At 39.7% G+C, this 16,941-nt stretch overlaps 2 protein-coding genes across 3 annotated transcripts in view; one reads left to right on the forward strand and one right to left on the reverse strand.

Moving 5' to 3' along the window:
* The first annotated feature begins 1,395 nt into the window (after positions 1–1,395).
* Positions 1,396–16,941, forward strand: part of gabrb1 (gamma-aminobutyric acid type A receptor subunit beta1) — a 90,776-nt gene continuing 75,230 nt past the window's right edge. Inside the window, exon 1 of one of the 2 annotated variants that reach the window (XM_051648805.1) lies at positions 1,396–1,495. The gene's annotated coding sequence lies outside the window, so the exon portion shown is untranslated. Of the gene's footprint in view, positions 1,496–1,873; positions 1,940–16,941 lie in introns of those variants that run through there. The other variant, XM_051648806.1, reaches the window with a different exon arrangement.
* Positions 7,834–15,291, reverse strand: LOC127412031 (uncharacterized). The gene is made up of 7 exons (XM_051648070.1): positions 15,189–15,291; positions 8,723–8,791; positions 8,493–8,635; positions 8,287–8,417; positions 8,213–8,249; positions 8,020–8,100; positions 7,834–7,935 (listed from the first exon to the last, which is right to left on the reverse strand). Exons 1-7 carry the CDS (start codon positions 15,289–15,291, stop codon positions 7,834–7,836), a joined length of 666 nt encoding a protein of 221 aa, XP_051504030.1.

The following is a 16,941-nucleotide window of genomic DNA, read 5'->3' on the forward strand; positions in this document are numbered from 1 at the left end:
CAGCTGTGTGGTGGAGTTTGTGAAGGTGGGGGCTACACTCCACAGATACTGATTAATAACCAACTAACAGAAGGTTCTGGGTTCAGTCATCAAGAGGAAGCTTTGGCATTCCAAATGGTGACTGGGAAACATTTCTTGCAAGAAATTAACTAAATTATTTCAGAATTTCTGCAACAGATGCCTTTATGTGATTTTTAGAGCTTGAAAGGTCTGGTCACCATTCACTTGCATTGAATGGACCTACAGAGCAGAAATATTCTTCTAGAAATCTTTGTTTGTGTTCTGAAGAAGAAAGTCATACATTTCTGGGATGACATGAGGGTGAGTAAATGATGAGAGAATTTTAATTTTGGGGTGAACTATCCCTTTAAATCTATCAGTGAAAATCTGCCTTCATAGCTGACTCTTGCCTGAATGTATGCCAGTGTAGTTTGATTATGATCGCTTGTTTACCCTAGAGCTTTAACAAAAATATGATGTGAAAATCTGGTTTGGAGGGTAGAATTCACAAAAATGATTCCTATTTAAGAGGGTTATGTTGGAGGAAGAAAAGCAATGTAGATCTCGCTATACATATGAATTACAGCAAAATTAAGTCTACCATTGAAACGGGTCTTGGCATAGCATGATTAGTTATTCCCTAAATAACTTCCCTCTCATCCTAGTCTCATTCATTAGACGGTATTGTTCCACTTATCTGATCTGCTGTCACAACTGTTAAAATTGCAGTATTTTTTTCTGTCTCATCAAGCATTTCTCTGTAATGTCTTCAAAAGTGATAAGAAAAGTATAGTGGAAAGGGGAAGCCCACCTACAGTGCACAGTGCGGTAGTCAAACAGATGCGTGGGGGAAAGTGGAGCTCAGCCAAACAAAACTTTATTCACCATGGGGGAATTATCAAACAAACAAACAGTCTCCTTTCATGAAGTTTAAAGAAGGTTGTGTTTGTGGTAGTGGTAAAGGCCACTGAGATTTGCTTAGCATTTTTGAAGGAGTTTTGCATCAAAACAATTATGTCTTTCGCTCTGCTTTATTCTCTCTTTCCCTTTCTTCTTCCCTCTTTCTCTCTCTGTAAATGTTATGTATTGTTCATGCTAAAAATAAGTTCCATCTGCGTTTTTCTCATGAAATATTGGTGAATGTTTGCTTGGTTTTAAAGTGCATTGGTGTCCTTATGTATGGACAAAATAGACATACTGTACAGTACACACACAAACACATCCTTTTAACAGTGTACAGGACAGTTTTTGTTATATAAAATTCAGAGCCTGCCCATCTGCAATGTGTTCTGAGCAACACCTAGTTCTCCTGAAAAGGGATAGTTCAGTCTATTTTAAATTTCAAAGCTCTGTCATCATTTATTCACCCTCGGATCTAGAAATGTTTTTATGGGGTGGCAAGGGGTTGGCATGCAGACTATGAGGGGTGGCAACACCAAAGCAAGCGCCCATACGTAGTGCTTATGGATTAAGGCACCAAGCTTCACTGCAACAAGTAAGTACTAGTTCATTAATTAGTGTCACTATCAAATTACAAATGTCCATGCATTTGTGATAGAACTGCATTTCCACAGGAACCACATATTAACCATTTTGCTACTGATTTGCCAACCTTTAAAAATATATATTTTTTGCATAATAAAAAATAAGTAACAGAAATTTGGATTATAAATATAATTCTAATACATTCAATACTGAATCGATATTTTTTAATATATATATATAGTATATAATAGAAAACTGACCATTTTACCCAAAATGTGTGTGTACTATGCGTATTGATATTCATTAGAGTATCATGCTGTTCCTATCGCATCACCTCTATTGAAATCAGGCTTGTTTGAGGGGAAGAAGTTCTGTGCAGAACCGATCACCGGTGATCACCAGCAGGTGCATGCTGGTTAGAAACCTGTCCGACATGCTGTGATGTCATGACGACGTATGTAAAAAAATGTCACACACACACACAAAAATCCATTTGTTCATCAGCTGCCACATGGACAGAACTTCTGTCTTCACCGACTCCTGATAGAGAGAAAGACGGAGTGAGAGAGAGAAGTGAATGAAATAAGGAACATTTACTTGAACATGTTCAACTATTTAAAAGAGCTTAGTGACCACAGAGCACACACACACACATATTATATAATATACATATATAATTAATATATATCAATCTTCATGCCAGTTAATGTTCATATTATTGTTAATGTGTACTGTTTAAAGATTTGGAAAAAAAAATATTTTGATGCTTTGGGAACATTGTTTCTTTAAACTTTCATGTCAATAAAGCCCCTCTGAATTGAGAAAAAAATTGAATAGAGAGAGATGCAAAAAATCCGAATAGAAATAACATGTTACTTTTTCTGACCATTAAATATTTAAAGCCCAGATTGTAAAGTATGTAGCAGCACTAGCTACCTAATGAATGTTCTCCCTTCTTTCCTCAATTGTTTGTGTATCCCTCTATTACATTCCTCCACTTCACTGAAATAGTAAATGGAGAACATAATCACTGCTGAGTTAACAGAAATACTGTTAACGCTTAAAAAAAGGATACATTGGACATTGTGTAAACATTTTTACATTTTCTACTCTTACCTGTGATGATAATCAGGACTAGAGAAGAAGGCCTGCTCAGCCTCCTGCAAAGACAAATTCTGCAGCACAGCCAAGCCATATATGATGGCCTATCTGTCACAGTCTGTCTCCCTTATGTTCTTCAAGGACTATTATTTTGAAGTTTTCCCCTGGACTACATATCCCAAAGTTCACTGCCCTTATCACTTCCATCTGTTCCTTATTATCCTCACCTGTATTCCATTCCCTAATTAGTTACATATATATATATATATATATATATATATATATATATATATGTATTATACATATATTAGTTATATATATATATATATATATATATATATACTCTAGTTTTGCCCACTCATTTGTCAGTCCTTGAAGTGTTACATTGTGTTGTTATTTTGGGAGTATTTTGGGTTAAGGTTTATTGTTTGTTCCACTCCAGCGTTTATTATTAAAAGACTTAAAGTATCTACTCCTGTGTCTCTTCCACTCCAAGAACCCAACGTTACAGAAGGACTGACCTACAAAGAATATAGATTCACTTACCTGCTCTTCCAGACATCCTCCTCTACTCCACCGATCCCACTTATCCTCCTCTCCCAGAAAGCCAGACCCCAACAAGCACAACACATTTAGTCATGGAGCTGACCGGTCCTTTAATGGTCTTATTTAAACAAGACCTTCCTCTCCTGGATTACACCGCCAAATTCTGTCAACTTGTCACTTCCAATGTCTTGGACCCCTTCCTCTGTGCCATTTATGGAATGGGCCTAAACTTCCATCATCCCACAGCCCTTCCGAAAGTGGAAAATCTTCCCTTTTTAGAATTTGTCCGAGCCACGCTCTCCCTACATCTCCTCTCACCTCTAATGACCCACAAGGAAGATCCTCCTTCCAAGCCTTCCACGACTCCTCCTTCCAAGCCTGCCATGGTAAAAGAGTCAGCGCCCATGCCTGCCACGGTCAAACAGCCAATGCCTGTAGCCTCAACTGCCCCTGAGCCAGCTATCGCCAAGTTATTAGACCTGGACTTGCTCCCCGCCCTAGTTCCCACCCTGGCTACCCTTCATCCTCCGCCGGTTCCAGCCAACTTAATGGACACTCTGGTTCCATCCAGTGCCCTGTCCCTTCCTCCTCTGCTGGCTCCACTCAAGACATTTGCTCCTCCTCCTCCTGGTCAGCCGGCTCCTCCCACGTCACCGGCTCGACCTTCGCTCCCTGCGAAACCACAGGGAAGGGGATTTGTTGAGCCTCCGACTCTGCCTTGGCCCTCTGAGACCTCGACTCCACCTTGGCCCTCTGATCCCTCATCAACACCTCAGCTCTACGTCCCCTCATCTCCACCATGGACCTTCAGCCTATCGGCGTCACTGGGATCCCTCATCCCTCCTCCCTAAATGACTAATTCTCTCCACAAATGTCATGTCAAAAATATTCAACCCCCAAAGTCAATCATTTGTGGAGCATCCTATATCCTTAATAACAGCAAATAAATGTTTCAGGTAAGCATTCTCAGGCTTCCGACACTTCTCTATTAGAATTTTCACATTTCTCATGAGCAAAAGCTTCCAGCTCATTGACATTCTTTGGTTTCTGTGCTTCCACTGCTTCCTTGAAATCCCAGCAAAGGTTTGCAATGGGATTTTAATGATGGACTGAAAGGGCCATTTAAGGACATTCCACAACCTATCCCTGAACCAGATTTTGGACAACTTGGATGTATCCTTGGTGTTATTGTCTTGCTGGAAAGTCCAGTGATCACCGAGCTTCAATTTACACAATGAAGGCATCACATTTTTCATGCCAAAATGGCCTGATACCTGAAAGAATCCATGGTGTCAGTCACATAGTCAGGATAGCCATTTCCAGCAGCCGCAAATCACCCCATAACAGAACTGACCCACCTCCATGCTTGACTGTGGGGATGGTGTCGTTCTTGTCATCACCTGTCATCTTACTCCAGACGTACTGCTGACTCATGGGTCTAAAACTCATTTTCAGTTTAGTGTCATATGTCTATAAAACCTTCTTCCAGGACTTCACAGGTCTTTCCTAATTACTTCTCGAATATTCAGTCAACTGGAGTCAACATTTCCATTGGTGAAGTTTTGCTTTCTTCCACACCCCAACAAGGTTGCTGTTGTACCATATTTAAAATTATGAATGGTGCTGCCAACTTTGTCTATTGGAAATTGAAGTGCCTTGGAAATGTACTTTTAGCCATGACCTTTCTTGTGTAATGAAATAATCTCCTCTATTAGCTTTTGAGACCGCTTATTTTTAATTGCATTTTTTGCATAGAAATACATTTTTGCTTACAATGCTAAACTTAAATTTTAAAACTTAAATAAGTGCCATTGCAGATTGATGACTTAATTTTGTTTTAAAACAATTACTTTTAGCCTTACATATTTAAGAAACAGCTACATGCAAAAGGGGTTGAATAATTATGACATGGCTGTATTTTTTAAAAAATCCTGCTATTTACAAATATTGGGTTTTATTCACACTATGACTTTGAATGTGTTACTCAACTGATAGATGTAAAGTTTAAAAATTCTGGGTCATCAGAAAAGCTTACCTTTATAAATCCTTACTGTCTTTTGGGGGGGTGAATAATTTCGATTGCAACTGTATCCTCTAGTTTTACCCATTCATTTGTCAGTCCTTGAAGTGTTACGTTGTGTTATTTTGGGATGTTAAGATTTATTGTTTGTTCCACTCCAGCATTTATTATTAAGAGACTTAAAGTATCGACTGCTGCATCTCTTCCTCTTCCACTCCAAGAACCCAACGTTACACTATCAAAAGAAAATGGTTAATTTAAATATACACAGGTCTGTACACAAGCAGCATACAGTATAGTATAATATACAGTAGGGTTTGAAAGTGCAGGAGCACGCACAAATACATTATATTGTTAGGCATACCTCTGGAAATAGAACACCACAGATGAACTGCACTTCATCCATGAAGTGCAGTTGCGTTGGTGTTTTCTGCAGTACTGCCTTCAGATAAGCAAAAAGGGTGTCCTGTTGTTCTTCGCTGTCGAGGTAGACAGGCACCTGGGAAGAGGACTTTTGAGGAAACCACTTTGAAGGCTTCCCATTGAGTACACCCTATGGGTAATTTATTTTGCCACAATTATCATAATTATTTTGTGGTAATAGGATTTTTAAGTGTATTGTGTGGTAGCTGTTAGTCAAAGAACAACTGACATTAAAGCTAGAATATGCAGAATTGGCAAGACTAAGCTAGATTTTGAAAGCAAACAACCGAAAATATTCCATCCTCTACCTTTAGCGTTTCTTTCAAAGCCAAACCTCCAAATCAAATGAACATGCACTGCCTGAGTACTGCTGGAGGAAGACTCCGGTGAAGATCATTGAGTGCATGGGCAGAGTGTGTGCAGGTAGGCAGGTATGTATTTAGAGAGGCAGGTATGCGACGGAGTTTTTATTGGCCTGTGACTGCAATAGATTACGGAATTTTCTCTTTTCATTATCAGAGCACTTGATTTATTGGCTGCTGTCGGAATGTAAAGACTACATAAATATAACAAAAATTATTCTCGAATACATTGAACATCCTAGCTTTAAATGTCAGTTACATTAAAAACATACATAAAGTACATTTAAGATAAAGATACAATAAATGTGCTGCGTAGTTGACGATATTTCTAACAAAAGCCCTGGTTGAATCTTTACTGTGAATTAGTCTGTAATGATGAAAAATGTGAATATTGTCAAAGTACCACCAAATGCTGTTCAGCTCCCTGTGAAGGTACAATGAAGTCCAACAGTCTCTTTTCCTCTGGTGCGGTCAATGACATCCTGCATGTGGACTGGAACTTCCTCAGTGATGGCACTCTGTCTTGGCACTCTGAATACTGGCTGAAGGGTTCCCTGTAGCAAGCTTCTGGCCTCATCAGTCCTTCAGTCCATCAGCTTCAAACCTCTGGCCATGCCTTTCAAACATTAATAACAAGATTAATCTAAAGCATTGCATAGGAAAAAGCTAAAGTTTTGGTGCATAATTGCCATAAATAAATACTCAAAACAGACACTGCCATCCAGGGTCTTACATCTCGTTACTGATGGTCTACTGATAACATTAACTTAATGTAGTCAACAGGTGAATATACACATGTCGTTTAATGTTTAGGGCTGTCATACCCATCAATTTTAAAACGCTCCATCAGAAGAAGACACCACCACTTCCGAATCAAAGGCATGTCCATCTGAAAAAAATTTGACAATGATGAGGAGAGTATTTCGTTTTTAATGTATCCTTTTTCTTTAAGATGAATAGTATGTATATAAGCAACATTTAAAGTAAGCAATTTCTTCTTTATTTAAAGTTTTCAATCAACTAACCTCCTGGAATTCAAACCCCATGCTTGTCACAATGGAAAGGGTGTATTGGAACAGAGAAGAAAGAAAACATTTTATTTACAATGTTGACAGAAGCCTGCATATACTTACCAAGAAAACCTGAGACCTTACCATTAGCATAAATCTCCCGCAATCATTTCCACAGATCTGGCGTGGCAAGCCCTAAAATCAACAAAAAAGAAGGATTTCTGATTACTGATATGTGATACATGACTGATAGATCAAAGCTGCTGTCTTCTCTGTCACATGATGACTTCTATATGAAATGCAGATTACGGGCAATAGTTATATTTCTTTGGAATAGCTAATTATGCATATATTATTCACCACAATACCATGCCCCGTCTTCTCAGTCCAGCTCCCAGGATCAATTTGCTGAGCAAGATCTCTATATGATAAAAAAATAAAAATAATTTGTAACAGATAGATGTGACAACCACTGAGACATTAGGCTTTAGGAACGTAGCCGAAACATATCAGTACAGGCTATAGGAACATAGCCAAAACATATCAGTACAGGCTATAGGAACGTAGCCAAAACATATCAGTACAGGCTATAGGAACATAGCCAAAATGTAAATTGCTATATGAACATGGCAAACAGTATGCCTCATATGTGGACCTAAAATGGCTCTGTACTCAGCATCACCAAACCCAGACTCATGCATTGTGTACTGCGAGTCTAAAAGATAATTTCTCTCAGGAGTGGCTTCATGATCTATAATGTGGTAATGGGTAAAGAGATGCACAAGAGTTTAAAAGTCATTAGGACAAAGAGTAGAGCTGCTGTTCATTTTGTTGGAATACACATGAATTAAGCAACTTAATTACCACTACATGTACTAAGTAGTATCTAGTAACAGTAGCATTCCCTTACACAGAGAATGAAGTGTTCTGGCCCGTTTGCGATGGTCCATGGCGGAAAGACTAAGAAGTCTTTCATGTCGACATCCTCCTAACATTAATGAAAAATGTTGTCATAATGCAGATAAACATTTTTGTGACCACATACATATTTTGTTATTTTTTATTCACTCACTGGAAAGTTGCCAATGATGTTGCTTTGTGTAAGCTTCCATGTAGGAATGACGTAAATGTCCTCTATATAAATGTCTTTGCTCTATGGAAAAAAATAGCAACTTTGAAAGTAGACAATAAAATAACAGAATAAAGTAACAGTGGTATTTTTTTTTTTTATTTAGGCTTTAGTCTCTTATATAAATGTTACATACATGTTGCTGAGCTGCTTCATGAATCAATTTAAAGCAATTTAAAGGCGTTTCCCTTCCTTGTGTTTATCAACTTCCCACTACTCACATGAGAATCCATGTTTCTTAGCAAACCCAGGCTCCAGAATTCTTCACGTGTGATACATAAGGGCCCTTCTTTCACAATAATTTCCACCCCAGGCCGTCCTGTGTCCAGCACGTAAGTGAGCTGCAAATAACAGCTATTAGTAAGATAATAGTGTGTGACATGACATACAATTACTATTTGCAGTAATTAGCTTACCAGTTTGTCCTGGACAGGATTCCATTCTTTTTCCCACGGCTTAAATGTCACTGAGTAGTCAAGGGCCGTTTTCTGGGGCACGCTCAGGTCCGTTGTCGGGGGCATGTTGAGGGCTGGTATCGGAGGTACTGTTTCTGCTGAAACTAAAATAGAATATCACAATGAACATTACCAGTCATACGTGTTAGTGCAAGTTTAAAAAAGCTTGCACTAACAAGTTTTTTACTCACCAGTTGGTACATCAATGTCCAGTGGACCAGGTTGAGCAGCAGAGGATGTCTTTGAGGATACTGTATTTACTAAAAATATAACAGTGAATAATAATGTGCTGTATTTATAATAGAATAAAGTTAAAAGTTACCCAACACTGCCTGGCTGTGGATATTCATTGCTATCTTGGTTTCGAAAGCCTTTTTTATGTTGCCCAATCGTTGTTTGTTTTTGTGAATGTTGTAATGGTGAATGATATTCCTCATGAGAAACAGATGAGTTGATGGTAAAGCCATGTTTAAGTAGTAATTGTTTTTCTTCATTCTTGCAAACAGCTGTTCTGCTACTTGACTGTTGACTTTTCCGGCAAGTTGCGGGACCAGGCCAAGCTTCCGCAGGGCATCACGGGCATCCTTTGTATTATCCTCATGGAATCGGTCATACAGAGCATAATGCTCTGCTGAACCAGTTATTGGATGGCCATCACAGTCTGGGACCAGTTTCTTGCGGTTCAACTAAGGAAGTGACACCTTTAGTTTTCCATCTTTGGCTTGTGCTATGTTGTCTGGAGTTGGGGCCTTTAACCTTCCTTCAAATGGTTTGAAGGGCAACCTTTCTGGTTCTCTGAGATACATATGTGTTGCTAGTCCACGTGTGAAGTCATAAATAACAATATTTGGCATGTGTTTCCAAGAAAGCAGTTTGTCTGTGAAGTCATGTGGGCTTTCCGGTCTAATGTTACACTTTACACTGTATACAATGCCACACGGGCACATAATCACAGCCCAACCGCCTGAGATGGAAAAAAGGCAGAAATGAACAGATTGTAAAAAGACAACCTCTGTTTATCCAACTAAAAATGTTTTCATCCTCACTGAGTGTATGTGAAATCACTTTTCAGATATTCAAAAAGTAACACCTTTTGAAGTTATTCCACCCTGGGAAAAACCTTAACAATAACAGTATCTTACACATACAAATCAAATCAAATCACTTTTATTGTCACACAACCATATACACAAGTGCAATAGCGGGTGAAAGTCTTGGGTGCAGTTCCGAGCAACATAGCAGTCATGACAGTGATGAGACATATACCAATTTACAATAAACATCAGATTTACACAATACAATTTACATATCTAATATACACAATTATACACAACACAATATACAAATAATAATATACAGTGTACAGTATACAATACACACAATATTGAATACACGTTATACAATAAAAATAGTATATATAGTATATATAAAATATACAGTAGGTTGTATTGTACTGTATTGACATTCAGGCTGTCGGTTGATAGTCAGTAGCCAGTGTGTTTTTAAGAGAGAATATAATTTATGACAGTCCAGTGTGAGATAATAAGATTAATAAAGTGCAGTGCTGATGTATATTGATCGTGAGAGATCAAGAGTTCAGAAGTCTGATTGCTTGGGGGAAGAAGCTATCATGGAGTCGGCTGGTGCCGGTCCTGATGCTGCGATACTGCCTACCTGATGGTAGAAGTGAGAACAGCCCATGGCTCGAGTGGCTGGAGTCTCTGATGATCCTCCGAGCTTTTTTCACACACCGCCTTGTATATATTTCCTGGAGGGAGGGAAGCTCACCTCCGATGATGTGTCTGGCAGTTCGCACCACCCTTTGCAGTGCTTTGCGGTTGTGGACGGTGCTATTGCTGTACCAGGCGGAGATGCAGCCAGTCAAGATGCTCTATACAGTGCAGGTGTAGAACCGTGTGAGGATGTGGCAGTTCATTCCAAACTTCCTCAGCCGTCTCAGGAAGAAGAGGCGCTGATGAGCTTTCTTCACAACGACTTCAATGTGGATAGACCATGTGAGTTCCTCAGTGATGTGGACACCCAGGAACTTGAAGCTGCTGACTCTCTCCATCGGTGCTCCATTGATGGTGATGGGACTGTGTTCTCAGTCTTTTCTCCTGAAGTCCACCACAAGCTCCTTTGTCTTGCTGACGTTGAGGGAGAGGTTGTGCTCCTGACACCAGCGTGTCAGAGTGTGCACCTCCTCTCTGTAGGCTGTTTCATCATTGTCAGTGATCAGACCTACCACCGTCGTATCATCAGCAAACTTAACGATGGCACTGGAGCTATGTGTTGCCACACAGTTATGTGTGTACAGGGAATACAGGAGTGGGCTGAGAATACAGCCCTGCGGGGATCCAGTGTTGAGGGTCAGTGATGAGGAGATGCTGCTGCCCATTCTAACCACCTGGTGTCTGCTTGACAGGAAGTCCAGGATCCAGCTGCACAGCGAGCTGTTTAAGCCCAGAGCCCAGAGTTTCACATCAAGCTTGGAGGGCACTATGGTGTTGAATGCTGAGGTGTAGTCTACAAACAGCATTCTCACGTAAGTGTTCTCCTGATTCTCCTCTTCTCACTCTCATAATGCTGCCCGGGATGCCGTCTGGAGCCACGGCTTTATGGATATTCACCCATCGGAAGGATCGGGTTACATCCACTACAGAGATGGAGAGTGAACTAACCTCTGTAGCTTCTGCCGCATGAGCTCTCTCCACGAAGGCGGTGTTATTTCCCTCGAAACGAGCATAAAAAGTATTTTTATGGAGAGAGGCAGTGGTGTTCACGGCAGAGTTTTTATTCCCTTGATGATATTAGTCCGTGATGATATTAATTCCCTGTCACATGCTTCTATAGTTGGTGGTGTTAAACTGTCCTTCAATCTTGTCCCTGTACTGGCGTTTGGCTGCTCTGATAGTTTTGCGGAGTGCATAACTGGCTTGTTTATACTCCTCTGCATTCCCGGAATTAAAAGCAGAGGTCCGCGCATCAAGTGAACATCACTATTTATCCATGGGTTCTGGTAGGGGTAGATCCATAATGTTCTGGTCAGAACAACATCCTCTACGCACTTTCTGATGAAACACGTTATGCTATCAGCATAAACATCAATGTCATCATCAGAGGCGGACCGGAACATCTCCCAGTCCGTGTGATCAAAAAAGTCTGCGTAGAATCTGATTGGTCCGACCAGCACTGGATCATTCTGAGGGTGGGTGCCTGTTTCAGTTTCTGCCTGTAAGCAGGCAGAAGCAGAATGGAAGAGTGGTCCGATTTGCCAAATGGTGGGCGGGGGAGGGATTTGTAGCCATTCCGGAAGGGAGAGTAGCAATGGTCCAAAACCTGGTCCCCTCGTGTGCTAAAACTGATGTGTTGGTGGTATTTTGGTGTGATTGATTTGAAATTGGCTTTGTTAAAGTCCCCGGTCACAATGAACGCGGCCTCAGGGTGCGCGGTTTCCTGCTCACTTATACTCCCATACAGTTCCTTGAGTGCCCGGTCTGTGTTGGCTTGTGGCAGGATGTACACAGCAGTGATAATGACTGCTGTGAATTCCCTCGGTAGCCAGAATGGTCGACACAAAAGCATGAGAAATTCCAGATCAGGAGAGCAGAAAGACTTGATAGAATGTACGTTCCTCTGATCACACCAGGATTTGTTGGTCATAAAACATACACCACCACCTCTGCTTTTACCTGAGAGGTCTTTCGCTCTGTCCGCTCGGTGCATGGAGAACCCCGCGGGTTCGATGGCTGAATCTGGAATCTCAGCAGACATCCAAGTTTCCGTAAGGCAGATAATGCAGCAGTCCCTCATCTCTCGTTGGAAAGAGATCCACGCTCTCAGCTTGCAGAGCTTGTTATCCAGAGACTGAACATTTGCCAGTAGAATACTGGGTAGCGGGGGTCGATTTGCATGTCGTCTTACTCTGATGAGAAAGCCGGCTCTCCTTTCCCTTTTCCTTCTGTGTTTCCGTGGCCGGGCTGCCCAGACAAAGGGCTCCACTGGCATGTTTGTAAACAGCGGGTTGGCATTGAGGAATTTGAAGTCCGGTTTATGGTGTGCAATTGCTGAACCAATGTCCAAAAGTGTTTGTCTGTCATAGACAATAAGGCAGACAACATCCAAGACAAAAAACATAAGAATTGTAAACAAAACAAACAAAAAAACTGCAATCTTGTGTCGGAGCTCGTAACGCAGCTGCCATACTTGCCGCCATCTTAAATCCAGCTATGGACTCAAGATGTATAAAGTACACTATGTGAAATTTAGCCTACGTGACGCAGCCCAAATCTTTTGAAAAACCTTGTCGTACATCTGCCTTGACTTAATTTCATTGGACAATCTCAGGAGGAGGTCAGTTCACGATCCAGTGGAATCCAATCCACACTCCCTACATAATGTCCTAACCACTTGAATCTATCAAATTAAATTAAGTGTGAGGAGCAGCATGTTTTCAGGTAAAATAATGGACCGTAAATCACTCCTAAAAAGACAAATATAATAAACCGTGTTTTTACCTTCTGCTTGTACAGTTCCTCTCTCAGACGGTCTTCGGAGACTGATATTTCACAGACCTCAGCTGGTTTTGGCAGACATACTTTTTCAAATTCCGTGTTAAGGACACACGTCGTGTGAGCGACGTGTATTTCTGCCTATCCACGGTGCCCAAAAGTGGAAAGTTGGTGAGCAAACACAAGGAGACTAAAATATGGAGAAAAATCAAACAGGTTAACAGGGGACAGGTGAGGCAAATTAACTAATAAGCAAATAAGGAGGTGGGGTATGATGTAAGACAGAGAGACATGCAGCGATACAGCAACAAAACAAAGCCATGTGCTCTCACAAGACAACAAAACACCCGAATGGCATGAGCACACATCGCCAAGACAGTAAGGCAATAAATATCCATGCCAACTGACAAACAAGACGAGAGAATGCGTAGCAATGCCAAACAAAGCGATGCCATGCATTCTCACACTAAACGAAACTTGAGCGAGCATCGCGAGGCAAATGCCACACGATGCACGCAACAAAAACAAGACAGGACACCTGTGTGAGAGTTCGGCCACACACACAAGTCTTAATTGAAGGGGGGTGACACTATCAAGAGTGCTAGAGAAGACTGTATTTATATTTTCTGTTATTTCATCAAGTTCTTCTAGACTTTTTGGCTTACTTAGTATGTGAGACAATTCTGGAAGATTATTAGTGAAGCTATCTTTAGTGGTTGAAAGAAAGTTCTACCTGAATGATAGCATGGTGTAGATTGAGTGACATTAGCTGATCGCAACAAACAAGAGACAAGGAAATGATCTGAGATGTCATCGTTCTGTGGTAGAATTTTGAATTTTAAAAATGTACTAAATTATGCTAGGAAGACAAGACCAATCACAATTCAGAATTCAAAAAGAAAATGAGGAAGAATAAAAAGTTAAAGGAATTTCAACAGTGTTCACATCATGCAAGCATAATAAAAATATCAGCATTGTGAACCATGTGCTGGTCAAAAGTAGCATATAGTATAAGCTTGGTATTAAGAGGTATGTTTCTCATCATTTCTATTGTGAAAGATAAAAATATGTTTTTGTGTTGATTCATGAGCCTGTTCCAAACTAGTTTCTTATTAGCATTCCTCATAGGCTTCTGCCAGATCTAAGGAAGAAAATGAGAGTTTTCATTACAATTCATGGGGGTAACACAGCATAGGATAATATCCTGATGTTGCCATGGTGATCTCAGGCTCTGAGATCAAAGGTTTAAGGTGTCGTTTGGGGAATCAATGTGATTGATTCCATGATGCTAAAGACTGGCAACATCTGAGATATTAACAAATGCTTTTTCAACCCTCACCAAACCCGCATTGAGATATCTCAGAGGATTAAGGCTCATTAAGCACTTAACCAAGAGAGAAAAATAAGAGGCAGGACTGATGGTGGTGCTGGAACAATCTGTATACTGTCCTTGAGGTCAGCTCATAATACAATGCATGGTGCTGGAGCAATCAAAGGTATTTAGAGAGGAGCACATGTCTACCAAGACATTTATTTTTGAAAAGAGAATGCAGAGACAAGGATATAAAAGATGGGAAACGGAGAGAGAGAGTTAAAGTGTGAGGCAGAAGGGAATTTATAAGTGGTCTTACTGTGAAATGGGTTTACTACTCATTATGGGGTTGTTAAGGTCTTTGCTTTATGTGACTTTGATGCAGCTGACTGGACTCTGAAGTCATTTCTCATGTATTTGGTACCATATAATACACTAGTGTACACTGACAGGCTGCAATGCAACAGCCCAGCTCATTTACATGTTGTATAGGTCTTAAATGACCAACCAGAATAGACTTGATAAGCAGTGGCAGAAATGGCCTGTATGAATAGTGTACAAATCATATTCATTAACATGTAATTCTCGGCAAAATATACCATGGTATTACCAAAGTTTTTTTGGACAAGGAAACCTGGTAATGCCATGTTTTAATTAATGTATTTATTTATTAAATAAATAAATAAAATACATATAATAAAATATAAAAAATAAATTAATCAATCATTAAATCACAAAATAAATTAATAAAAGTCCCTTGTGTTTTTTTTTAGCACTAGTTTGCATCCATTTTCATTTTAGCACGATGTTTTGGTTGATTTTTCCTTTAAGCACGATCTTTGTCTTGTTTCTTCTTCAGGTTTACAGCTATCGGCATGTCAGTTAACAACAGTGGGGTGTCACTGTCCATACTGACCTTCTCTAACAGAATCAACATTATGTTGTGCATTTTCCATTTGAGCATACTGCTCAACGCTGTTAAGAATGGTCCACACACACCCAAGCCAATGCTACTTTTACAGCATTTATTTCGGCCAAAATTTACATTGTATTTTCTATATGGATTCAAATTAAGTGATTGACAATGTTTTGGTTGGCAACAGAAAACCAAAGAAATACATTTTGAATTTTGGTGTCACCCATCGAAGTTGAGTGATGTGCCGATTACCCTAACACTGAAAGTGAAAATGAAAAGACAGGAAACTTATGCTTAAATGAAATGTTGGTTTTTCATTGGAACACAAGCTTTGTCTTTTTATTTTCAGGGTTACCAAAGATACCAATGAAAATGGACCAAACTAGTGCTAAAATTAAATACAAGGGGCATTTATTGATTTATTTAGTGATTTAATGATAAATATAATGATTTTATATAGAGAAACGATTAGTTTTTTATTTTTATTTTATTGAATGTATATACATTTTGGAGTAACATTATGGTACTCCTTATCAATTTCACCACAGAAAGAGTCGGGATCTCAGCTTATGAAGAAACATGTGTACACAATTAAAGCAGCCTCGTTATGCAGTGACATACAGTATCACAACTGTCTTGTGTGACAGAGATAAACAGAGATAAGACTTCATTTGTAAACTTCATTTAGCTCCCCAAAACAAATACAAGACCCTTTTATGACCCACAATAGAGCTAATGAAACCATTAAATGCATGCCATCACCCCAGCAAATACCCCAGGTCAGTCTCTCCAATCTGCTTCATTCACTTAACTTGCTCTCCATTCTGTCCATGTAAAGGTCACTTGCTCATCCAGACACTTGGCCATTCTTTGCCCAAAATGGTACTACAACGGCACAGCCAGATTTACAGACAACACTCAGGCACTATGCTAAGACAAATCTGTTTATTTATAGTTTCTAAAGTAAATTACAGTTGAGGAACATTTAAAAGATGTGCTTCATGTGGTAACATCTAAAATAACTTGTTTTATTCAAGTCAAAAATAGTATTTCAAATGGCTGAATCAAGTTGACTACATTAGGTTACACCGACTACAGTAATTTTTTCAGGTGAGTTCATTTGTTTAGTGCTTGGGTCATAGATCAAGTAGAAATATCTTCTTAAAGTATCAAATGCATGTATCCACTTTACAGATTACAGGATTTTTACATCTAATCAGTTAGCAAATGGTTTTATCCAAAGCGACTTACAAATGAGCAGTACAACAACTTAAGTGATTCATACTATGGGAGTATCATGAGAAGTGCCACAATGCAAAGTTTCAAAACTGACCAGAAAAAAGTACAGGCTAATAGAGATGAAAGTGAGACACAGTAAAACAGCTTTTTGTGCATTCAACAATTGTGAGTTGTGCATTGTGAAAGTGCATTCATCAAATGTGAGTCAAATGCCCAATCCTTTTTAAACATTTCCTGAAGGTAAAGAGGTACTCATCTGTTCGGATGGGGTTGGGAAGATTATCCCACCACCAAATTCGGGAAGATTTTGTGCCTTTATGTGTTGGACCATAACTCAATCACTGACTTCTTGTTTTGGATGGAACAGTGGAGATAGGAAGATGCAGAGGCAGTGGCTTTTCTGTACATTAGCATCAGTGTCTTGAACTTGTT

The sequence above is a fragment of the Myxocyprinus asiaticus genome, chromosome 21 (genome assembly GCF_019703515.2).
Source record: "Myxocyprinus asiaticus isolate MX2 ecotype Aquarium Trade chromosome 21, UBuf_Myxa_2, whole genome shotgun sequence".
Classification (NCBI taxonomy): Eukaryota; Metazoa; Chordata; class Actinopteri; order Cypriniformes; family Catostomidae; genus Myxocyprinus; species Myxocyprinus asiaticus.

Bases quoted from the DNA above. Each gene is read 5' to 3' on its own strand.
- LOC127412031 (XM_051648070.1), bottom strand. From the start codon at position 15,291: ATGTTGATTCTGTTAGAGAAGGTCAGTATGGACAGTGACACCCCACTG. The intron at 8,792-15,188 runs GTGCTTAAAGGA...TTATATTTTTAG, and splicing joins GAAGAAACAAGACAAAGATC to TAAATACAGTATCCTCAAAG. The intron at 8,418-8,492 runs GTAAGCTAATTA...TGTTATTTGCAG, and splicing joins ATCCTGTCCAGGACAAACTG to CTCACTTACGTGCTGGACAC.